Here is a 26,391-nt window from a genome sequence, read left to right as displayed (position 1 = left end):
TTGTGACCTTTCCAGAAACAGTTTTGCTAAATGTGACAGTATCAGATTGGTGTGAGAAAACTTCAAATCAACAGATGCCAAGAAATGAGGAAGTATTCTAACAAGCCTCATTAATTCTTTTCAGTATTAGAAGCAAGATACATTAATCTGATCATTACTGACACTTCTAAAGGATCTAGGAGAGTGAGAACTGTAACTGAGTTTTAGGGAAATTAAAAAGCTTTGAAAATAACTCCTCTGCCATTTTAGCTTTTGGCATAGCTGGACTAATGCCTAAGAACACCACGGTTGCAGTGTACAAAGTGTAATTCAAAGTTACAAAGTGCAATTCTATACAAAGTAAAACTCAGTAAAAATGTTAATCTCCACCATCACTGCAAACACATGATCTTACGTGTGTCATCTTTATGTATATACATAAATCTATCTTCCACATAGGAAAATAAACACTGCGTGGCAGTGCCTATTTCACTAGAAGACATAATAATGTCAAGAGAGTCTGATATTTAAGTTTACTTTCCCATTTTTCTTTTCTCCATCACTAAGATGGTGTATTGGGTTTTGCAAGGTTTTGATAGCAGGGGGGCAACAGGGGTGGCTTCTGTGAGAAGTTGCCAGAAGCTTCCCAGATGTCCAACAGAGCCAATGCCAGGGGCTCCAAGACAGACCCACTGCTGGCCAAGGCTGAGCCCATCAGGGACGGTGATAGCGCCTCTGGGATAAGATAGTTAAGAAGGGATAAAAATAGTTACTGAGCAGAAGCAATTGCAGTCAGAGAAAGAGGTGAAAATATGTGATAAAACCAACTCTGCAGACAGCCAGGTCAGTGCAGAAGGAGGTGAGAAAGTGCTCCAGGCACCCGAGCAGATTCCCCTCCAGCCTGTGGTGCAGCCCATGGAGAGGCAGGCTGTGCCCTCACATGGTGAGATGCAGCACATGGAGGTCCACAGTGGAGCAGATCTCCACCTGCAGCCCATGCAGGACCCCACACTGGAGCAGGGGGATGCCCAAAGGAGGCTGTGACCCTGCGGGAAGCCTGCACTGGAGCAGGCTCCTGGCAGGACTGTGGCCCCAAGGAGAGAAGAGCCCATGCTGGAGTGGGTTTCCTGCAGGACTGGCTACCCTACAGGGTACCCATGCTGGAGCAGTCTGCTGCTCCAGGAACTGCAGCCTGTGAGAAGGACTCGTATTTGAGCAATTCTCCTACGGAAGGGACTTTACACTGGAGCAGTGGAAGAGTGTGAGTTCTCCCTGAGGAGAAAGAGGTCTCAGAGACTGTGTGTGTGATAAAATGACCACAGCCCTCATTCCACATCATCCCCCTGTGCCACTGGAGGGGAGGAATCAGAGAATTTGAGAGTGAAGTTAAGTCTGGAAAGAAGGGAGGGGTGAGGGAAGGTCTTTTTAAAATTTGGTTTTATTTCTCATTATCCTACTCTCAACTTCGACTGGCAAAAAATTAAACTCATTTCCTTGTGTCGAGTCTGTTTTCCCCATGACAGCAATTGGTGAGAGATCTGTCTGTGTCCTTATGTCAATCCACATGTCCTCCCCTCTGTCCAGCTGAGGAGGTGAGTGATAGAGAAGCTTGGTGGGCACCTGGTGTCCGGGTAGAGTTAACCCAACACAGACAGGAAAGGTCAGAGGAAAATCTATACCAGTTACAACAACAGTATAGGCAAAGTGACAACAGCAACTTTGCATTCTGCTTTACCCAGATTTGCTGGGAGATGAAGGGGGAAGAACTCCAAATAAAGAATGTTCTTCTCAGTGACTGTCCTCTACACACAGCCAATTTCAAACATTAATAGCACAAGTTCCGAAGAACCTTCTAATCTATAGAGTATCTACTTTTCATTCCTGTATTTTTATTAGTTGTTGACAAACAAAAGACAACAACAATTTCCAAATTCAGTGTAAGACATTTTCAATTGTTAAACCAACAGCTGTATGAGGAGAACTGGTCAATGATCCTAATGACAATAAACCATATGAAAGAACAGAAAGTTCTGTTACACAGGAAAAACCCAAGACAGCACAACCCTAAGAATTTCTAAGCATACCAAAATGATCACTGTAAAAAAACCCCAAACAAACAAACAAAAAAACCCCACCAGATAGTAGTACCTTTCTCTGTCTCAGGTCTTTGCTTCCATAAGCTACAGATAACAATGTAACTATCAAACTGTAGGCCAGAGCTCACAATTAGGAACACAGGATTTGAAGTCAGGTCTGAATCCTGCAGCTTACTTAAGTAAGAAGTACTTCTGAAGTGCCATAACAGATACAGAGTCAAAGACCAAAAAAACATGGCTTATTCTGAGAGCCTATCAACCAAAAGAAAAAGATAAATGGAAATGCAGCCTTTTGGATTCTCAATTCCAAACTGCTGTAGGTGAGAAGTATATTCTCCCCTCACAGCTTTTGCTAATATCAGAAAGTGCACAAATTATAAATCAGGACACACACCTGGTCAGGTATTCATCTGCATGAAGACTTCATGAAAAATTAAAAAGGAAAGAACAGAAGGGGGAAAACTGCAGCTGACAAAACAACTGTTCTAGACTGCAAAAACCAAAGCAGTATGTTTTCTAGGAAACAAAACTATTTGGGCTTGCAGGGACATCTAGTGGCAAATTCTATTATTTACATTCCTGGTGACAATTGTGAAACTAATTACAATAACAGAAAGATTTCATTACTTCAGGAGAGCTCTTTCCTTGAAATCACTAATAGAAACTTGTAATAGTTAACCTACTCACATTCTTACAATAAAAAACGCCCCCATCCCCCAAAAAGGAAATATGTAAATCATACAACAAATCCTGGCAGTGAACTGTCAATAGCAAACATTGCTTAGGGCTACAGATATTGTAAATATATTATTATGAAGAACTTCTTCAGTGCTAATGGATTGCACTACTTGCTTATAGTCAATGAATGGACCTTCAATAATCTTCAAAATTACACGGGACTACACCCATCATTTCTGAGAAATACTTTAAGGAACACTAGCTAAAATTTGTTCCTCTCTTGGAGATCTGTTCAAGATCTAAAAAACAAGCCATAAAACATAATTTAAAGAAACTAAAACTACATCATACCTAAAATTAATCCTCCACCTATACATTGGCCAAATTTTATCATGTTACAGAACTGCAAATTTGCATCAGTCATGCTGTATTTATACTATGAAACCTTAACATAATTTTGTGCAGGCATAAATAAAAAGGTATTGCTACAGAAACCTGAAACACAGGAACTGCAATCTCAGTAGCTAAAATAGCAATATTTATTTTAGAATATCTAGCTAAGTCAGTCAGTTACATTTCCAAGCATCATCTGTTTTGTTTTCATCTCCAATTTCTTATTTTCATACAGAGAGAAACATGGCTTAAAGACCTACTTTACTCCTCCTTCTTCCTCATATCTACACATTGCGAAAGGGACTTCCTTCTTTTACAAGACTTTTCAGCTATATTATTTTAACTTTTTGTTTGCTACAAGCACTTTAAGAGGCAAGAATTCCCGCATTTAGAAAAAAAATATTAACATATCAACATAAATACGTTTATTTTTATTGTAAACTGTTTACAACAACAAGGCTTCCTTCTAGCTTACATGGTATAACCAGAGTACATGATTTCAGCATGTATTGGTAATTTACCGGGGTGACATACATAATTCACACATGGCACTGCTTTCTCTACCACAGCCACATTTAAGCATGTAAATTCAGCATATTCAAACACCATTTAAACAGATGATACAATGAATGTAATTTTGCAAGTACTGATTAAACAAAATAACAGTATTTAGCCTTGTGCCATGTTTTGTTCAAGCAGTAAAAATCTCAGGAAAATCTGTGGAAAGCCAAACAGCTATTTCACACAATGTATAGCTTAATCCATTTGCCTGCTTCTGTCAGAACTCTACACTACTTTATATGTTCTTTCTTTGCTTTTTTTTCCCTAATTGAGTCAGCCAAGGTCTTGTGAAACAACAATTTGCCACAAAAGATTAAGTGAGACACTCGCAAGGAGCACAGGCTCATGAAAGTGAGCTCTTCAAACACTACCCCTTCTCATCCCTGCTTAAGAGTCTACAATAAGACTAGATAATGCACTAATGAAAGTGTAATCCAATACAAGAGCTCACTGTCACCTCGCAGGGAAGGTTCCACTCCTCCTTTCTTCATTCCCACTCCAAGATCTATTATTCATCAAACCCTTCCATGAAATGATTTAACTCACGAAGCCAAAACACTTAAACAAGAAGAAAACACTCAATGGTTTTTCTGTGACATCATGAAAGCATCCAACAAGCTACATCATCAGTGGAAGCAGGCAGCTGGTACTGGGTAAGAGAAAGGAAAAAAGAGCCAAGCAAATAGGCAGAAGGAGGAACAAGACTTTCTCCTTTAAGGAGCAGAGAGCTGTCCCATCATGAGCTCACAAAAACCAGCCTTGAACTAGACACCTAGTTTTTAGACAGTCTAAGTTAAGTGAAACAAATCCTGCCTTAAAAAACTATGCCAGACACTCATGAGAGATCAGACTTTCCATGAACATCAAGTGAATAAAAGCCAAAACAAAACAATATATCATTTGAGAAATATGATAGCATACCTCTCATTTCTGTAACAGTACATATTCTACTAATTTACCATCAGCAACTTGCAACATTCAATCAAATAAAAAACATATATAGGTGAAAAAAATAACAAAGAGAAACATGCAAATCTTTATTATAGGGAGTTCCATAATCTGGACGTTCAAACACACAAGAAACCTTTGCTCGCTAGAATTTCACTCAAAGTTTTACTTGGGCCTACAGATGACTGCTTGATACAAACTGTTCTATAGTCTACAACCAAAAAGTTCTTCTGAAAAATCACTTCCCTTTCATATTGAGTTAGAAAGAGAGATGCTCAGACACAGCAGAGGTCTCCTGTTAGTATAGGTATTCTACATCTCCTGGATATATGGTTATATGTATCCTATGGTATGTGGGCAAAGAGCATGTGAGAGGCCACGCAAGCTGTGTATCACCATGACATTTTTGTAGTTGATTTTCCTATGACCTACAGACATAGGAGCTTGGTCAGAGGAACAACACTACTAATGGGTGCCTCACCTGTAGAAGTGCAGAAAAATAATCATTCTCCTCAAAATGCATATAACTGAAGTTTACTGGTGGAGAAGAGAGCATGCAAATGCAAACATCTGGAAGCCTAGCAGCGAGCAGGCACTTCCTATACCTGACCTTGTGCTGGGTGACTCCCAAACCCACCACCTCACAGCCAGCTAACAGAGGCAGGAGAAGACTGTTACCACCAGACAGAACACAAGACAAAGATGATTGCTCCCTACTATCTCTCTACCTATCTCTGCAACCTTCCACTCTGCAACTAATGGTCGAGGGGACGATAGAGTAAGCTGGAGGGCCTCCCAGCTTGTAGGCCGCGAAATGAAGCCCCAGTCAGGCAGGCCACAGCCCACCCGCCCACCCCTCCCGACCTGCCCTCACGCCGCGGCCAGCTCAGCCTACAGCAGCAGCAGCCACCACACCAAGGACTTCAAATATAGCGCCTCGTCTGCCCCCACCCGCCGCGGTCCCGGGGCGCGGAGCATCCTGGGAGCCGCCCGAAGGCGGGGCAGTTTTGCCGCGGAAACGGCACCCGCGGGCTGGCGCCGCCGCGAGCGCAGGGCGGTGCCTGGCAGCAGCCGTCACTATGGTGTTGTGGTGAGGAGGGGTGTTGTGGGCTGGTGTACCGGAACAACACCCCCGAGGAGGGGTGTTGTGGGCTGGTGTACCGGAACAACACCCCTCAGGAGGGGTGTTGTGGGCTGGTGTACCGGAACAACACCCCCGAGGAGGGGTGTTGTGGGCTGGTGTACCGGAACAACACCCCTCTGAGGAGCGCGGGCTGTTTGCTTCAAGTATGGTGTTGTGGTGAGGAGGGGTGTTGTGGGCTGGTGTACCGGAACAACACCCCCGAGGAGGGGTGTTGTGGGCTGGTGTACCAGAACAACACCCCTCAGGAGGGGTGTTGTGGGCTGGTGTACCAGAACAACACCCCTCAGGAGGGGTGTTGTGGGCTGGTGTACCGGAACAACACCCCCGAGGAGGGGTGTTGTGGGCTGGTGTACCGGAACAACACCCCTCTGAGGAGCGCGGGCTGTTTGCTTCAAGTGCCGGGCTTGTGCCGCTGTGTATAGCGGCTTCAAGCCTCTGCACCCAAGTGGTGTGCTAGTCGTTGCAGTTCTGCTTCAGAAGGAGGGGAAAGCCTGCGGCTCACAGCAGTTTATGGTAATAGGTATCTGAGGTAAAAATGTATGCATTATGTGGCATTTCGCAACACGGACTCAAGTTGATGAAGAGACTCAAATCCAGCTTTATTGCAACCAAGCCCTTTTTATCCCCTTGTTTGGTACTTTCCCAGCCTGCACATACAACGTTCAATCTCACTGGCCCCTGTAAAACTCTCCAGGTGAATAGTCCAACCAAAATGCTGCAGACCCTCTCACAACCCCCACAGCCTCTGGCCTTCAACGCCCCAACTCATTGCCCCAGGGCTTGTCAAAGCACCAAGGGGCCTCCGAGCTCATTCCCAAACTGTTTTTCATGCAAATCTTATCACCTTCACTCCCCACAGCATTATGTTTTGTATTCAGAGGTACTAAGTAGCTGTTGTCTGGCTGTTGTCCAGGGCCAATACCGAGGTGAGCGCTCAGGCTTATGTAGCCAAGTACAAACCAAAACACATTCTGGGCATTCCTGGCAGTGGTCGCTGTTTTCTGACAGAAATCAGATGGTAGGAGCAGTTAGGATGCCGTAAACATGGTCTTTTCCTACACATATTCAGTTTCTCCTTAAAGTCTCTGGCTAAAGCGGGAGATTGATCCAGACGAATATTGACACTCTCCTAATAAGATTAACAATCCTTTAATAAGGATTAAAATTGTTTTCAAGTAGTATATTAGAAGGTGGGTATTACTGATGACACACACAAATCCCCAAGGAAAACGAGAAAAGAAGCCAAGCGTTAAGTTTGCCAGCAGCTTTATCAAGGTCTGGAGATGACAATTGCCGTTGGCTCCCCTAGAGGTGGTTGTAAGCTCAGTTTATACGAGGGTGTCTGAAACATACTACAGTCACTTCCACAGCTACAATGAATGACGGGTTTAGTACTTACTTCCCTGAAGTCTGACTGTGCAGACTGATGTTGCTCTCCAGTTATACAGGTGTGTTGTGCTTGCGGTCAATACCTTTGCGATACTGGAAATGAAATAACAGTATTCAGTGTATACCAATGTACACCTATACTAAAGTAGGTAACATTACAATATGTTAAAAGCTCACCTTCCAAAACGAACTAAAATTTAATTTTGACCCAAAATGGAAAAAAAAAAAAGCTTAGTTCTACATGGCTTTACAATGCAAAAAATCTTTTAAAAAGAATTATGAAGCTGCATGCCTGATTCTTGGTTCTGTATTAAATTTGCTTAATTTGGTATCAGTCTTAATTCTGCATCAAATTTGCTCATTTTAAATTATTTTTTTTCCACTATCAGCTGTAACAATATTAATGGTAACTAAGGTCAAACAGAAGTCTTCCTCCCTTTTACAGCTTCATTAACGGGAGTGGTAGCGTGGCCCAGACTCTTTGGTTCTATTAGTGTCTGTTCACATCAGGGTTATACAGCTATAATCGATTGGAAAACTATTGATTTACATGAGAAACATGACATCAGGAATCCAGGTCACTCAGCATGAGCTCTGGGGGAGACATAAGAACTGCAAAATTTAAGGTTATTTAACTAAAACCAACAAACAGGGTTGGCTGTGTCCTGCCAGCTGATTTGGTGAATAAGGGTGCAGTTTCTGTGTAATCATTTCCAGTATGTAATCTTATTCTAAAAGGATAACTCAAGATGGTGGAAATCATGTTACTTTATTTTTGCCTCCATTTTTTTCACACTGATCCAAAAAAGGTGCTTGTTTCCCTTCGGGCCCACTGAGTCAGGTAATTCCAGTTAATCACCTGGTACCCACAGTTTTGAAGTACAGGTGGTAGTGATGCTGCTCTTGGTCACAGTGACTGTTTCCCTCCATGTCTCACAGCAATGTGAGAAGCAGCGTTAAAAACCTGCTCCTACTTCTTCTTGCTTTAAAAATAGAGCTGCTGTAGTGACTCAGATAGACTTGACCTGGGAGTCTTGCAGAGTACAGAGAAAGAGAGAGAAAAAGCAACAGATAAGATGGAGTCCAAGGGCACGAGGAGGAGAGGGCTGAAGGAAGAAGGAATTTAGAGCAGGCGTGTGAGGCTTACAAACACAGCAGAGAAGAGGGTTGAGCAAGAAGGAGAAATAGCTTGAAAATTAAGACTATAAATATAACAGGACAACTGGGGGGAGAGCAGAGAGGTAAATGTGATGTGAAGTTACCCTGTTGAGGAGAGAGAGGAAATACATATTTGGGGTTGGTTTGTTTGCTTTTTGTTTATGTCAGTGTTACTCTTCTGATTAAGTCAGTACCTAAAGGAAGCAGATATAGTACCTTTATAATACGTTAGATTTTTCCAAGTGGCAAATTCCCCTTTCTGAAAGATCTCCCACAAGCAGAGAGGTTTTTTTTCTAGAAATAGAAATATGTGCAGCTATAGATGTCAGTAGCTTATTTTACAGAAAGTGAAGTCTCTTTAAGGTACACTGTTCTGATTCACTGTGGGGCTTAAGTAAAAGTAGATAAATCCTCAAGCTTCTGTAGCCCAGTGGCGTATCTTTAGAGAGGGTTTTGCTGTTATGCACACTTGCTGTTGGTCATACCTGTAGTTTAATCTCCGCTTAGTTTATGTCACCTCGACCTGAATCCAACCTAGCAGGATAGAGGCCATAAGGGGAATTAGTGTTGGGAATACAAGCTCTGTTCAGCCTCTGGGTCAGCAGAGCCTTAAAGCATCCAAATAATTTAATTGTCCAATACAATTGCAGCAGAGGTGTCTGTGACCGAGTAGTGTGTTCTTTGTGGTGGAGAGTTAAAACCATACATTGCTGTGTGTAGATTGCTTGAGAAAAATAATATCTTTGCCATTACAAAATCAGAAGACAAAATTGCTTTTAAGTGCCATAGCGTTGATAAGAGTGATAAGAGTCTTCCCTGGTTAAACTTGCAGGAGGTTTCAGCACTGAGGTCAGTAGAGCTGGAATGTAATTTTTACCACACAGGATATCAGTAGCTATAAAGCATGAGGCAGTTTATGAAGCCATTACTCAGGCAATTGTGTTCTATGGGACTACTGATTGCATACTTATTGTGTTCTCTATTTTTCTATTCAGCGTGTACGTAGAGTATCTTGTGCTTATAAATACTGATCTTCTGTGTCCTTCCATTTCAACCATGTGTCTGTGACTGTGGGGAAAAACAGCGTTTCCCAGACCAATTTATTAAAATGGTATTCAACAGAAAAATGAAGAGGGAATTCACTGAGCTGTGAGGAGATTTCATGTTCACGTATATTGTTCTCATGTAACACAGACATCAGTCCCAACTGTACTTTCATTTCCATTGGATTGACTCCACCGTAGCCACTAACTAATGGAGTTTTTCCAAATTTAAACCTACAGATGGGTAGAACTTCACTTCACTGACCAAGTGAAGGGGTCACGACTACATCAAATGCAAGCTCAGTTCCTAAAAGTTTCTGTCAAAAGTGTGTCAATGCTTCTTTCAGCAGCATAGTGCTGGCCAGCTTCAAAGCTTGTCTTAACAGAGATCTGTCAAGCCTCTGCTTTACTTCTGTCTGAATCTGGAATGCTGCACATGAAAGGTAACACAGCATCAATCTACTGGGTAACTTCACAAAACTAATGAGTTGTCATTTCAGTCCACTGTCCAAACAAGAACTGAGAAGAATACAGCACAGAGATTTCTTCTTTCAATTACATCAACTTTGTGATAGCTGCTGTGGGTGGCAGAATCTGTGCTTTGATTGCTGTCTTCTTCCACGGTAGCACAAGTAGAGCAATGGCACACATGCATTCAGGAAGCATCTATAACCAAGTTTAAACTGCACTGCTCAGAGTCTAAACCAGCCAGTTCAAAACAGGCTTCAGTGTTGCAAAATGAGTTGCAGTGTAGCAGCAAATGAAGTCTTGGGTGCCTTCAGCTAGTTTCTGGCACATTAGTGCAACTTCGGTTCTCAGGGGCACTGGGGGCAGCAACACAAAGCATTTTCTGTATACATTGCTGGTAATGGTTATTTGTCTCATCCGCCAATTGAAAACACTGTATTGTGACTACTACTTGGCTATGAGGGACACTTCTCTTGGTGCCAAGTCAAACAGCACCATTTTCCTCCCTGCTTTTCTATTTTTGTGTGCGAAAACAGTTGCCAGGGTGTGTTATGTACGCTTCAAAGCCAGAGTTATAAACAACTCTGAGCACAACTTACGAACAAGATGCATTTTTTTCACATCTGGTTTGCCACTGCAGTAGCAGAGGTTATTCAGCCCATGCCAGAAGTGGGTAAAAGCTATTGGTGGCAGGGGGGAACCTGCTGCTTGTGAATGGAATCAGCCTTAATACAGGCTGAGCTCCAGGCATCCATGGGAAACTCAGCATAACACAAGCTTGAAAAGTCTGCAGGTGACATGGGGAGCCACTGTGTGCCATTTCTTCAAATAGGTGGAAATAGGAAGTACAACATGAGTGCAAAGCCACATGCTATCACAGCACTGTTTTTACTCTGTTCTTGGTATAAAAATATCATCATTCCCCAGGCTGCCACTCCCAGCTGACCTCTGCTTTGTGAAAAACACATGCAAATATTTTGCTTTATGTCACCTATTGTTAGCTATTAGGCATGTCAGTATTACATTTTTGGCACAAGTGACCAAGATTCCTGCAAGAATGTAAAAACTCAGCTTAGGTTTCTAACTCAATTTTCCAAAACTAAACCCAAGTTGAACCGCTTGGCACAAGAGCATCACATTTGCTCGGCATGTTCACCCAAGCTCATACCTCATCTGATATTTGCAGTTTTGCCATGGCATAGCTGTAAATAAAATTCCAATTACCACTTTTGGTCAAAGCTGCAGAATGCTCAGTTTCATAAGGATTTTAAAGCTGGGGCCTATGCTGAGGTGAACAACTTTGTCACCAACAAATTAAAATGAAGGGGGACTTGAGTGATCAGGCAGTATGTTTAAGAAACAATGCTCATCATCAAAGAAATGTAAATATTTTTATTTAAAAAAATGTTAATGGCACCTTAGAGGCAGTCATGACTACACAACAAAATATACAAAAACTACATTGTTGTAGTTGTATCTTTCCACAGTGCTGCACAAAATGAAGGTGGTATGAGAAACACTGTAGGTCACACGCTGAGACAGTACTTTAGCTAATAAAACCAGACCATTTTTGGTACACCTTGATACTACCAGACCCAGGTTCCCTGGGTAAAAAGGAAAGGTGGCTTTGTGCAAAACTTTCCAACAATGTACAACTTAATGCTAAACATACAGGAAATCCACTGTACAAGGTAGTTTGACTAGTCCTCATGCAGTCTTTATATACAGCATCAGCTCAGTTCACTCAGTTTGCCTTTTCGGGGAAAAGGAGCAATTGCATTAGCTAAAATGAAATTTTTGTCTTTCACTTCTGTAATGTAAAATTGTCTGATTCTTTATGCTGGATTCTACTCAGCATCAAAGAGACCATTCAAACTTTCTCTAAAAGCAAGCCTTTTATAATCTCTTGCATTTTAAAGGGGAGCAATGTAATTAATTAAAGGCCATATTCTGGCATGATGGTAAATGAAAAAAACCTGATAAATATTTATTTGCTTAAAAAAAGAGAATAAATGTGCCTGATTGGTATTCCTAGATGGACTTTCAGAAGTGATTAAATTCTGTTATCCCAAGTTAAAGTGCTTAATTACATTAATCTGTGTTTATCTTCTGTTGTACCACTGAATCCAGAAGTAAAATATGTTTGTAAAAATATCTGTATCACAGAGGAAAGTGACTTGGTTTCCACACCCAGTTTCCATGCCACCTAAATGAACCACAAGCTTCTATGGGTTAAGGTGATGGGTTTGGCAAAGTTTTTTTTTAAATTATTTGTCTATTGATTTTAACTTCAAAAAGCACTACCTGTGATTATGCAGTTGACTTTTTATCAAACAGAACCTGAAACTGATTCCTCTTTAAGCAGTGGCGTGCAGCTTCAACTGCTGGAGTCCAGTGATGTTTGTTACTCAGCAGCTACTAGCCACCCTTATGAATACAAAACTGAAGCTTATGCTTTCACTGGATTGCTCTAGCTTCGACTTGTAGCGAGTGGGTTGCGTATCCTTCCTACAGCAAACTGCCTTCACCTATTGAATGTCTATTCTCCAGATAATTCCCCAGATAAGCAGTCATGGTTTATTCAAAGAAAACCATTGGCTTTTAAATATCCTTCATGCAGTGTAGATACCAGGTCTGTATGTGATTGTCCTGCAACACAGGCACTGTGCAATGCAAGCAGTTTGATACTAAACTAAAAAATAGCCAGATTCTCTAAGGATTCAGAACAAGCCAACATCACAGGAGTGCACTGAAATGAGAAGTTGCATGAACACATATAATGTAGTGCAGAAAGGAGAAGGACTTTAAACTAGATCTCATTCAGTGCTGTCAGTGACTAACTGGGTATTCAGCAGTAATGGAGTTACAGTCAAAGCTAGTGGGGGGATCCATTATACAAGTTTCAGGGGAAAATTAATTTAGACCTGAATGCTGAAATGACAGAGACCAGGAAGATTGTGCTAACCCTCATGAGAAAATAAATCCTCAGAAACCTCTGAGCAAAAAAGCTGCCAGGAGCCTATAGAACAGGTATTAACAACCAACAGGTATTAACAACCAACTCTCTCTGTTGGAGAACTACTGTCGAAGGGAAATAATTGACTGCCAGGCAGCATCAAGCAGAAACTATACTGTCTGGCAACTTTCTGTTGAGTGAGAGTGTTTTAGAGGCTCATGATGAGTAAGTGTAAGGAGAACACCAATAACATCAAATGTATTGTACAAGAACATATAAGCAAATGATATCTTACAGAACATGGTTAATTCATTGAGAAGCTGCACCAAGTTCTCATTAAGAGAGGTCTGGTAATGGTTTGGGATGGCCTAGGTACACTTTCACTGCAGGCAAAACTCTGGCTGCAAGCCAGATACACTCACATAATCCCAGCTGGAGTTGATGGCAGTGACATCAGCCCTGGCTGGCCCACCCACCAGCCTACTCTTGCACCTGGGTTACAGACGCAGCTGCGTAGCCTGCACTACCACAACCTAGTGCTATTTGGATCTGTTCCCTGTAGGCAAAAGCAAGACCCTGTCTGCATTGAAGCTGCCCCATTATTCTGAAGGGAGGCTGCCTAGGTGGTTTTAGAGCAGCTAATGATTAATTGCAGCAGAAAATAAAAAGGCTCATCTCCCCTTTTGTCCCCGCTTTGCACTCATGAGACCTTTAAGTCTGCAGCTGCAGAGAGCTGTGCACTCCCCCCTTTGGCTAGGTTTTTCTTCCAGCATCCTGGTCTAAGGCGGCTCACAGAAGACTGCACCACACCCAAGTGGCAGCACCAGGTAAGAAAGGGGAGGGTGAAGGTAGGAGGGGAGACCTCTGCCCTCCTTGGACAGCCTGCACTTGGCAAATCTCATACACGGAACTACAGCAATTCAACCCAGAAAACAGGCTTTTGCCCTTCACATCTTTTTTAATTCCTTGATGGGTGTCACATCCTCCAGTGATTTAAATCCAGGAAGAATAACCTGAAGAAGTGCTGTGCCCTTTTACCAGCTAGTGTTGTTTAAATCTGCATGAGTAACATTCTGCAGCCTTTACAGCTTTTTCCGTGTCCTCTGCCAGCTTGAAGGCCACTACAGAAACAGAGACCCTTCTGTTTCTAATTCGAACCCAGTCAGATTTTATCAAGACAGTGAGCAATCTTTGGTAGGCCTCTTGACAACTTCTATCCTCAGTCTGCACTGAGATCCTCTTCCAAGATTGTAACAGAATGCCCTTGGAACAGAAGCCTTCACATCCCCAGGCTGTACCATATCAATTTCCTTTGTTATAAGAAGAATGACTTCTTCCTGCCTGACCTTGAGGCTACCTGACAAGACATTTTTAACTACACACACTAGCACTAGGAGGATTCTCTCTTTAAACATATGACCATGCAACAGGCAAAAGATGGAAATTGTAATGAAGATGGCAACACACCATCCAGAGACACAGCTTTCTGAGGATCAGTACTGGGACTCATTTGTTTGGTTGTTTTTTTTTTGTATAATCTTGTGGATCAGTAAACTGGGTGGTGGAATTTACAAAAAGCCTTCAGAAAAGAAAGCATTCTAAATAGACGTACACCCATTGGATAAAGTAATGAAAAGTACAGACTATAAATAGATACTGTATGCCTTTTCAAAAATGAAGATAGGAACAAATTATTTGAAAATGGTGGAAAAAGACCAAGGACACATCAAAAGGGCATAAAAAACAGAGCAAGGGAAACCCTGTCTTGTGATGTAAAGGCCAGGAAAGAGCTGCTACTTTTGTTCCTTTTAATCTTTTTAACATTCTGGAAGTGACCTTCCTGTGAAGGTAAGGTCATGAGCTTATCTCCAGTGGAAGCAATCCCCTCAGTTTATTCGCCAGCTGTAAAAGGAGGCTAAGTGCAGGTATCTGGAATTTAAGGGTGAAGGCCGATTGCAATGAATGCATACAGCACTGAAATGGGTGAAGAGACACTAAAAGAAAGGACTCCCTGATCTTTCCTTCTTCAGGGGATACCAGGAGTACTGGGGTAAAGGCAAAGAGAACAAAAAGATAAGGAAAAGAAGAATGTATCTATATAATTCTTCCTGACACAGCCAGGGATAAACCAATTGGTAAGTCTGGGCTTTAGAAAGTCATACCCCTCTTTGCAGGACTTTGGCTTTCCACTCCACCTTTCTCTGAAGAGGAGACAGGGCTGGGTTAGGATAACATGAATGTGCCTGATTTGATCCATTTCCAGTGCCTGTGAGCCAGCACAATCCTTCCCAACTTCTCTGTTCAAAGATGTAGCACACATTAAAAAATAAGTGTTTTAATTGAATTTTCTAAATGCTGAGTCATATCATTATTTATGCAGCTAATTCTGTCCTTCCTTCAGTCCCTGAAGTCACAAAAAGTAACTGTATTCACTGTTAATTCAATCATGGTAAAATGTCAAAGTTCTTCCCCTGCCTCCCTGTGCCCACTTCCTCCCCTCAGAATAAGGTCTTCCGAATATCTAAATCAACTATTGCACTCGATTAAAAACAAACACACACCAAGTAACCCCTTTCCCCCCTCCTCATAACAAACAGCACAACTGAAAGGAAAATCTGTCATGACAATTATTTTCTAAGCAAGTAACACAGAACATCAAATAACTGGAGATTGCATTTAATGAAGAACAGGGAAAAATTCTGCTCGTGGTGGTTTTTTCATTTTGTTGTTTGGTTTGTCTGGTTTTTATTTAAGATCTTGGTTTAAATCAGGGCTGAGAGCCATTGATTTTTCTTTTTCTTTTTTGTAGTTCTTAAATCAAGCAAAATAAATTCCAGTAAGAAAACAAATCCAACCCTGTGTCCCAGTAGGGGTACTGTACGCTAACACATTATTTTCAGGAATGCTTGTCAAAAGAGTCTGCACAGTGTTTGAATATTTATAGAAGTTTAACTCCCTGCTCTCCTAAAAAGCTGTTCCCTCATCCTTCCACATCCTTAATCTAACACAGGAGAGGAATCCACCGTTCCCAGAGTCCCACCATCTACCTGTTCTGCATTCAGGCAGAGCACCCCAGCAATTCAGTGCTCAAACAGGCTAAACCAAACGTCACCTTGCTGCGTATCTCTTTCCCCTTGCCAGTTCCAGGGCTTGAAGCAAGTAAGTGCTTTGGTCTGCATGACAGCTTACCCACCAGAACTTGCTTCTATACTCCTTAACACAGTGGCCTGGAGAGCTCATAATTCAATTCAGTGCATCTTTGTAAGTCTTACACCATATTTGTGTCTTTCCTGAATGCAGTAAGGAACAGTGCTAGGATAGAACAACCAATGACTGTTGACCACAGTTAGCACTGGTCTAATTTACAAAAAATAAACTCTCTGTGCAAAAAGGTTACTAGCAGAAGCATCAAGTTTTGCTGGTCCTGAAAACTAAACTCCCATATACAGATATGCACAAATTTAGAATCAAGAACTATTAACACATGTGACACTATAATTTGGCTTATCATTTTAGTTAGATTCAGAGAGAAAATTAACTTATTAGTCTAACAGGGCTGATAGTACACATTGTGGTGTACTCCCTCCTGATCACTCTCTCTGCAGTCCAGCCTAGCAAAAAGCACGCCTGACACTTTGCAGTTGCCTGGATCCCTTGGTGGAGCATCACACCATCTTTTGTGGGTGTGGGTTTGCAAAGTGGAAAACCCATTGGATTAAGGCAGGAGACTGATATAAGCAAGCAGTTGGTCACAGACACAGCCAGTTAGACACAATCGGCTTGAACAGGCAACAGACTGCCAACAAGTATGTGTTTATGTATTTACACCTCAAAGTCCAGAAGTCTTTGTAGCCTTCTCCCTCCAGTCTGCACACTGAAACTGACAAAAATAATTTGTATACACACAGCACTTACAAAACAGCGAGGGGAGCAGTAACAATGAAAAAAAAGGAACGCAGCCAGGCCAGCAGCTTCATCTGGGTATGATCATCCTTTCTATGGCACAGATGATATGATCCCAGTTTTTACAAAATATTGCCAGCAGCGTCACTGCAAAAAAAGTGCAGATGATATGAAAGCGGCTCTTCATCATTGGAGCAATGAACTTTGCAATAGTAGAAACGCACACCAAGATGACAGTCATGAAGGCCAGGATCACGTTGATACATTTCCCCAGGAGCACTTTGGCATTAACGGTTTCGGACTGCTGTGCTTGCTGTTCTTGGTGATGGAGCTCGAGTTTGGAGACCCGGGTCTGGCATGATTCCAAGGCTTCCTGGAGACAGAGAACAAGAATTAGGGCAGCTGGAATTCCATACACCACTTTCCTGTTTTAGCTGCAGAGCCACTCAGCAGCTAGAAGTGTAATTTATTACAGACTCCTAACATTTGAATGAACCACCAATTTTTCTAAAGAAAATGAATGCACATCGCTGTCTGCACATGTGTATCACTGCCTGCTCAGGCATAAGCAAGTCTAACAGCACTCTCCAAAATGTAGGTTTTATATTTTTCATGCTTGAGAAAAAGTATCGTAAGTGTAATGTTCGTGATGGATGTTTTCTGCATATGCTGATGTGATGAAGCACTGGGAAAGCTGTTGCCATGGCAACTTTCACGACATTAAAACAGCAAAGTAAGTTTCTTCTTATATGCTATAGAAGACATTAGGGTAGTACAGGCTTGCTGTGATACTAATTAATCTACTTTGCAACACGTAGCATTTGATTTACACCACCTCTCTGGTCTACAATACTTTTCCTTTCAAAGCCACCCATAATATAGTGCTGCGATGAGTCACAGAATCACAGAATGATTTGGGTTGGAAGGGACCTTAAAGCTCATCCAGTTCCAACCTCCCTGCCATGAGCAGGGACACCTTCCACTAAACCAGGTTACTCAAAGCCCCATCCAGCCTGGCCTTGAACACTGCCAGGGATGGGGCATTTCTCAGTTACAGCTTGCAACCTGTCAGCATGAAGGCTCATTAATCCACACCCCAAGCTGCAGCTGAGGCAGTGAAGAAATCTGTAGTGATACTTTAAGGTATTCTCTCTCTCTCTCATGTGAATTAATCCAATTAAAAGTCATAAGTTTTGCCCTAAAGAAAGCAGACCTCTGTCTTCTGCTTGAGCGTGGACTAAAAATGGTCTTCAAGTAAAATGCTTCCTAAGGCACTAAGCCACATTTAAAACCTTTCAAAGTGAAACAGGGAAAAAATTCTGACTGTTCCATGTACTAGCCAAAATGCCACTTTTTGCTGAGTTTGTGATTTGGGCACCATGAACTTGACAAATATTTACCACCAAAAATCATGCTCCAGCATCCCAACTTCCTTCCCCATTCTCAAACTCCAGACATTTTCTTTGCACTCCAGGGGTGTTCACCTGGTCATGCATTAAGAAGCTGATTCAACCCAACCTTTTGTATGAAAATACACAAACAAAACCACTGCACAGAGTTATCAGCTGCACATTGAACTGCCATATCATGTGATCAGCCTGGCACCAAAGTCAGCACCAAGCATGTGGCAGAGCACCTTACGAAAGATGGCTTCCTTTCATCGGTCCAATAATTAGTGATAATAGAGAAGATAGCTCTTAATAGGCGGCACAAAGTCCCTTATAGTTCATGCATGCTCTTCATTACACACGAAAGAACTTCCCTTCTTTCTTCTACTCTGTAAGTTACTCTCAAATCATCTTGTGCTACACAAATCTACTCCCTGTAGTTCTGCACTGCGTGGTGGAGCAAGTGTTTTAAGAACAATCTATCCATCCCCTCAGGACAGGGCACTCCAAAGGTAAGTTGTTACTTAAAATATCCACAATTTAAATGCTTTTCCTCTATTTTAGACTATTAGCAAACCCCTAACAAGACAGGTTTAAACAGGCCCAACTACACAGAGATAAAAGAAACAAGGCCGCATTAGTGTAGCAATTCAATCAGTTCTAAAAGTGTCTGACACTCCTGCAGGGTTCTGCTAATGAGCTAGCAAACGTTCCACAGCCCTTCTGCTGGAGAACTCTGGTCTCATTCAGTTTTCACATCCTCAGGATACCTTCACAGGAGTCCTGCATGAAAGACTTCTTTAAACCTACAAAGTAACCTATGATATGCTTAGATTCAGTATCATCCTTTCCCACTCTGTTCCCAGGAGTTTCCTAACTCTCACACCAGTCAGAAAACAGTCTGATTGTCCCGCTGCCTGTGCTCTCTACACTTAAAAATGGGAGTGTAGGGGGATACAGGACAGGGTTGGTTTGGGTTTTTTTACCATCTGACCCAGTACAGTCTTTGAGCATTCCTCAGTAGTCAGTGAATTTAAACCCAAGGTAAGGCAAATTAACATTTTCACCACCTGCTCAGACTTTGCACAGAACCATTATGCATTACATTAATGCTTATATTGTATACAAGTATTCAAGTCTGTAACTAACTGCTGTCAGAAAAAAACTGTAGACATTATTACTGGCTTTTAAATGAAGCCAGGTATGACTACAGCTGCTTACTGAGGTGTACACACCCTACAGCTTTGATCACAGGGACTCTTGTGACCACAGAGAGTCTTAAATTGCAACTGGCAATTCTACAAGTTTATTTATCAATTAGGTCTCTTTTGACCTTAAACTCAATTTATAATAAACCTTGACAGTGATATGACTACATACAGGAGAAAGCCTGAGCAAGAGGTTTGTGTTAGGACATTATCAAATGTGGCATTTTATACAATACAAGGAGATTCAATTCCTTCCTTCTCAGGTGCAAGAAATTAAACCAGGCCATTCTTTGTCCACAAGTCTGCCTAGGCTACAGCATCCATTCCAGCAGATAAAATTCTAAATCCACTGAAACAAGTGGAGACTGTTACCAATTTAAAAGTGCTAGATTTTCAACTTAAAACAGACAAAACATGAGCTTAAATGTTTCCCCAGATTCCTTAAATACAAAGATGTAGAGAGATGCAAGTGTTTCACAGTATGAGATCTGTGCAAAATTTTACAAGTTTATTTTAAGGGAAAAACAGTACCTGAACATCCTGAGATCGCTCATACGCCTGATAGGCCACTTTCTCCTCTATGCTGGCTAGCTCTTGTTTCAAGTTTGCTGTCTCATGTTGATGTAGATCAGTGAGGTCATTTAACTGGTCCTCCAATCTTTCATATCTTGTTAGGAGAAAAGGTCTAAATTTAGTGCCTTCTATACAAGTAATGCTTAATCATGAAAACAATTACACATTCTAAAAGCTAATTTCTGTGTACTATGGATTCATCTGACTGGCATTACAGAGCACAGAGAAATCAGAACTTTGGAAACTCTCCATAGACATTTATTCAGCAAACTGAAAGCCTTTTTTGAGTGTTTCTTGCTGGCAGTGGATCTTAAAAAGCAAATATTTGTATATCATTGGCAAATTATATGAGCGATAAACAGTGCCTAAGGACATCCAACTCACATTTTTCCACTTCTCACTCTTCATTTAGACAAGATATGTGTCATAAGTGAGCTTGAGCCAGTTAGCAGCTCACAAGTAGTGAAAGGAAAAACTACGTCCCCTGGATCCCCTCGCACAACTGCAAGGTCCAGCCATTCATGTGCACTGCCTGTTCTGTCACATCTGTGCGCAGTAAACCAGTTCAACTAAATCAGAAAACTAGCATCGGGGTTTTTTGTGTGAATTTGTAACTTGATTTAACATACAGGCAAACAATGTGGTTGTCACAAAAATGATGAAGGCAAATTTGTCTAGCTATGGAAACACTGGTGGCAGGAGGCTTGAGACATCAATGGCAGTGAGCTGTCAGAAAAGGCTGCTCTGCCTTTTCCTGAAGCCCAAACCCAAGTCCAGTAGATCATTTGCTCTGTTCTCTCCTCCTCCATGTTACCATCTGATACCCAGCCTTCCCTTCTATTTCAAGAACTGGAAACAAGGCAAATGTTAAATATTGCATTTCATACTGTTTGCCCATTAGTGCAGTAAAGACTCCAGGTGTCAACACTTACTTTAACAAGCGATATGACAAATTGGGTATCAGTACAGGAGGTGCAAGCCCTCTGCAGACCCCACCTCTCTTCCCACAGTGGATGATAAAGGAATTAACTACCAAGTAACAAATGTAAGAAGGGGTTGTGCTACAGCACTTAAAATCACATTTCACAGTTGTGTTACACCACGGTACAAAGTGACATTGCATCTATGATAGCAGTGCTTCTGAGAATTGTCTGGAGAGGTAAGCAGGACTGAAGGCTACACTTATCTCTGCTCTGCCATACTGTAGACTGAGTAGCAATTTTCAAGCCCCAGTAGATTAGAATCCTTCCACCAGTTCCAAATCAGTTGGTATCTTATATGTGGTATTCATATAATGCAGTATGTCAGATGAGAGAATTTTCTGACAAGCCTTCAACAAAAGGCAAAGAGCTACCACATAATTTGATAGGAAATATTAACGTTTTACATGTATTTTCAGTTATTGGAAGAAGTGGAATATTTTGGTACCAGATATTGATTGGAATTATTTTTTCCTCTTGCTTCTGAAGTATCACACACAAAAGCACATGCCACATTTACACTTTCCAAACAGCTTCTATACTCATTCAAAAGTCATTTCAAGAGAGCAGTTAAAAAAAAAATACCTATATCTTTCCTCTTGTAACATCTGAGAAATAAAGCCATAGTCTCTTTTAAACTGCGTTTTTAAATTCTCTATATCATCAGCTAATTGGGACTGTGTCTCCTTGATTTCTCTTATTTCCTCCAAAATCACGGAAAGCTTTCCTTGGCTGTCCAGAGTACTTGCCACAGCAGGACCAAAGGAAGTATTCCCGTTACTGTCTGCTGAGCCAGAGGTCCCACTTGAGCATTCATCATCACTAACATATTTTGGTTTGGCAACGCTAGTGGCACTGCCCCCGTATGTTCTGGAACTTGTTTCTGGCCGAAATTCATCCAAGGTGTTTTTGAGATGAGCAATGTTGTCTGCACTACCAAATTTGTTTCGGATCAGGTTTGCAAACTCTCTAGACTTGCTGAAAACAAAGACAGGTGGTGTCAAAGACACACCTGGCACACCCGACTTGCTGCTCTCTGTTCCGTGCCCAGAGGTTCGAGACTTGCCATGCTGAGTATCTTTCAAGTTATCTTTGGAAGTATCCTTAGTAGTTTTGGAAGATCCATTTTGTTCAATATCCTTGAGCTTTTTGTGATACTGTTCCAATTTCTTCTGCAGCTGGGCAATGGAGTGGGCAGACTTCTGGTTCTTTTTCTCAAAGACTTGCTTAATGCGCCCAGCCTGTTGCTTGTCTGCACTATTTACCAGTTTCAAATACTCAGCCACATTGCCATCTCGAGCTGTTTGTTCAACCTTGATTTGTTCTGTAACCTTGAGGATTTTCTGTTTCAAGCTATCTGCACTGAGTTTAACTTTGTGAAACTCCAGGACCCCATCTGGTACATCAAAGTTCAGGTTAGTGTCAGAGCCTCCACGGCGGATGTTAAGAGGTAAACTCAGGGTATTCATGTCATGTCTTTCCACCTGAGAGAGAAAAAGAAAAAAGAATTTGAATTTTACTTCTTTAAATCCAACTTTCAGTTTCCTTTTCCACGTGTAATTACAACAAGTGCACAATATAAAGTAGCTGATGATAGCAAAATAGAATGAACTTTTCTTTGAAACCAAGCAGTGTTTTTCTTGTCTTCCCTAGGTTGATGAATGGCCTCAGAAACTGCCTGTCTCTAGTAAGAAAGCAGTGAGATGAATTAAGACTGCAAAGCATTCCAGTATATAGTTTTCCAGAATCATTTACTTTTATTCACAAAATCAGAACAACAGCTGGTTAGAAAAGGTTCCTAAATATATTGTTTATCATTGAGACTTCAAGCAGATCCTGACTGATAATCACTGCATATCTCTCTCAGAAATCAAACACCGATAAGAGATGTGAACAGAGTTTTCCCTCTACAGCAGTGCTACACTCTTCTGTATATTTTACCAGATTAAAGTCCTTTTTTTGACACATGCTCCTCCCATTCCAATCCCCCACACAATTCAAAGTTTTTGCACAAGCAGCTGAAAGTTCTTGGAAATTTATTACATGCTTCAGCAGGAACCAGCTGCTGGTTTTTAGTGCAGGACCACAGTGAAAGAACTGGCTCACAGCTGACTTTGCATGCTTGATAATGATGCTCAACAACTTGGTCTGCTGTGGCTCAGCCTGTTTTAACAGCAAAGTGTGTGTACGTATATACACATATATAGCATATGTATGTGCTATATATACTATATATGCTTTCACTCAAGCATAAGATCTGTATACTTTCACATGCTCTCTGGAAATGTAACAAAACCAAGCGGGCACTTGGTCACCACATAAACACAGCAGATTGTCTTTTTCAATAGAAAGGCAAGATAGTCTGATACAAAACATTAGAAGTATTTATTCGTATAAAGTCAAAGTCACAGAGGAAGCATGAGACAAGAGTGATCAATTCAAAATAGCTTCATCCCTATTACCATCTTGTGCTAGCCTCTGTGACAAAGACAGCACATGTCATTAAAGCTGCCACAACATCATGTCTAGAGAGACTGCTTAACAGATGCTCTAGCAGAATGGGTTCTCAGGGCTTTGACACCAGAAGGAAGTAACACAATTGCTCAGGCAAGACCATGCAGAGGCAAGACAGAAGCTGTATCAAAGTGGCCTTCAGTGAAAGCATTTCAGAAATGCTTTCACTACTCTCTGCTTCAAAATGCCCAAGGGAATATGTTAAAAGTTTGATTTCCAACTACAGTGTTTATTATTGTCTGTAATACTGAAGATCTTTCAGCAAGACCTGTTCACACATACATGTCCAGTGATCTTTTTCTTGATTAAAAACACCCATAAAAAACATCATTAAGCACTGCTGTAAGGCTGGATTTCCCATCCTGGTAGAGTTTTGGTGGCCGGCCCTCCTGGAAATTCTCTCCAGCATTCGTATGTTGCCCTTAAAATACAGGCTCATTAACCAGACATGGTGTCCGACTGTTAATGATACACATATTGCACAGATTGATCAAGAGAACTATTCTCACCCCATGTCTATCATGCTGGCTTACAAACACAAAGGGGGTAATACATCCATAAAATTGAATCTGTACTTGACCACTTCAGAGACAAGATCATCTCTACTCCTACTTTATAATCTTATCGTTATATTCTTATATTACTGAGGGTTACAGTACTCTGTAGTTTGTTTCCTTGTTTTTGCTACTGTACTACTCAGATGGAAACCAGGCAACATGAAAATTCACATTCACAAGCCTCCAAGTAAAATGGACACTTGAAAAAAGCAAACTAAAGAGTTCTGGAGTTGATAATTCCTTGGGGAGAACACTGGTTAATGGTGACCTCTATATATTCCAAGGATTAAACCAGCGCTATGGCCTAATAGCTCTGCACTTAACCAGTTTGTTAAAAATAATCAATGGAGCCATAGGCCTAATTATTAAAAAGAGGTGCAAGTAATCTTACCATCAGCCATACGCCCTTCACAGAATGTCTACTTTATTGATACCTCATTTTAGTATTTGCACAGATCTGACACACATTGATGGTGTTCTATATTCAGGGTGATACCTAATTGAAAGAGTGAAAAAAGTCATAAGTGTCAAAAACTATCTTCCTTGTTTTGTTATATTTATTTTTTTAGTCTTAGAAATATAACTAACAGGAAACAAAAGAGCTTTTACAGATCACTTTATAAAGTGATAATATGCATAATACTGTTGTTGTAGCTAAAACATGAATTAAATATAAGCAAAAATAGTTTGACATAGGACTTGTACCTTTTCAAGATCATAGAGCAAAGAAAAGCAGTCAAAGCAAAGAGCTGAAAAGCTTAGATACCAGATCTGTACCCATATTGCAAATATTTCTTTAAATGGATTTACTGTGTCTGGACAAATTGAGTAAAGAGAAAAAGCTTGGTATTTAACAATAGTTTCTTGAAAGAACCCAAGACATTTCTGAATAAGCTTTGGCACAAAATTACACTGTAATAAATCAAAGAATTCCATATACACACAAGACAGATCCATCACTGATGTCATTCAGGACAAGCTGCATGTACTTCCAAGAATGGGTGAGTCTGTCTCTAACCTTTACACAGCATTAAGTGTTTACTTCCTTAGTACAAAATAGTCTAAAAATGTATTTTAATAATTGGATACAAGCCCAAACCAGATGCCTTCTCCCTTATGTCCTCTCCCTCACTAGAGTCTGTTGCGTTCAGCAAATTCTATCATCATCATGCATCCCATGCCTTCCTGGAACTTCAAGGTCACAACAGCAATAGAGATAAATAGAACAATAGCATTGAAGGAATACATCTGCTGAAAGCCACGTTGTTTTTGGAGCTGAGGAAATCAATTGGCATATGGCAAATCTGCTTCTGAAATGAGCAAGACCAGTCATCAGGTCAGTGCAAATTCAGTGAAGTTTAGAGAAGAATTGTGTCTAAGTTCCCAAAACACTGCTAGGAGTAGACTTTTTAGCTTACTGGATGAAGAGCTCACCAGGGGTACAGAAAAATATCCAACACATTCCTCTGTCTGACTGTATTTGGCCAAAACAGCAGGTGTCCTCTTGCCAACATGCTGCAAGGTTGGGTCAAGCAAGAGAGGCTATTGAAATTTTATATATGTTCATGTAATGCTTTTGTTGTTGTTTGGGCTTTGGTTTTGTTTTGTGTTTTGTTTTTGTTTACAGTTTGTTGTTTGCTTTGGTTTTGTTGTTTGTTGTTTGCTTTGTTTGGGGGGTTGGTTTTTTTTGGAGGGGAGAGGTTGTTTATTTGGATGTTTGGGCATGTTTTTCAAGCAAGCAGACACTGAAGGAGTCCTGTATCTCTAGACAAGTGGCCTAGCACCTGTCTTCTACCTTGATGAGGTAGAACACTTGTGCAAAGATCCATTTGTGATTGCTTTACAGCTCAACACTAATACACCAGAAGTCAAACTTCAAATCCAACCCCAAATCCTCCTTGCTGCAAGTCTCATCTTGAGATGAGAATTGTCCTCTGTGTTCCCAACTAGCACTCCTTCCTGAAGCACTGTAAGCATGGCGTGCACTTTCTGTTGTATTGAATGCCCAGGTCCTTATACAGAGTGAAAAACTGTCAGTAGGAGTCTGAGATGCTGCCTCAACCTGCAGGGACAGGCGCACTCTCCTGTGATGTGGATTCATATCCTCCCACATGCAGGAGACTGAACACACATCACCCTCAAACTATGGGAGTGCTCTTCCAGCTATTTGGGGAGAGATGATAAATGCCACCCATACCACTGTTCTTTGTTACTCCTGGTCACCAGCACCTGACAAGGGCACCAAGATGTTAATAATAAAGAATTTGATTGATTTTTCTATATTTATTTATTTATTTTAAAGATTTTCATTGTGGTTGCCAAAGATAGATACAGCTATATGTGTATATATATATATATATGTATAGCTACAGATATACATACACATGCAACGTGGTGGCCTCAATGGCCAAAATGGGACCAGCCATATTTTTTTCAGGAAGAAGCACTTAAAGAA

The 26,391-nt window shown here is 41.2% G+C and overlaps 1 protein-coding gene across 2 annotated transcripts in view; it reads right to left on the bottom strand.

The window, feature by feature from the left end:
• Positions 1–11,229: 11,229 nt before the first annotated feature.
• Positions 11,230–26,391, bottom strand: part of TMCC3 (transmembrane and coiled-coil domain family 3) — a 152,312-nt gene continuing 137,150 nt past the window's right edge. For both annotated transcript variants that reach the window (XM_034063069.1, XM_005143117.3), the window contains exons 2-4: positions 21,451–22,349; positions 19,844–19,979; positions 11,230–17,089 (exon numbers count right to left, since the gene is read on the bottom strand). In XM_034063069.1, the coding sequence (XP_033918960.1) occupies positions 16,787–17,089; positions 19,844–19,979; positions 21,451–22,349 (1,338 nt within the window). In that variant the 3' untranslated portion in view covers positions 11,230–16,786. The remainder of the gene's footprint in view (positions 17,090–19,843; positions 19,980–21,450; positions 22,350–26,391) is intronic.

The sequence above is a fragment of the Melopsittacus undulatus genome, chromosome 5 (genome assembly GCF_012275295.1).
Source record: "Melopsittacus undulatus isolate bMelUnd1 chromosome 5, bMelUnd1.mat.Z, whole genome shotgun sequence".
Taxonomy (NCBI): domain Eukaryota; kingdom Metazoa; phylum Chordata; class Aves; order Psittaciformes; family Psittaculidae; genus Melopsittacus; species Melopsittacus undulatus.
The sequence above is the reverse complement of the archived record's forward strand: the minus strand, read 5'-3'. Positions and strand labels throughout refer to the sequence as shown.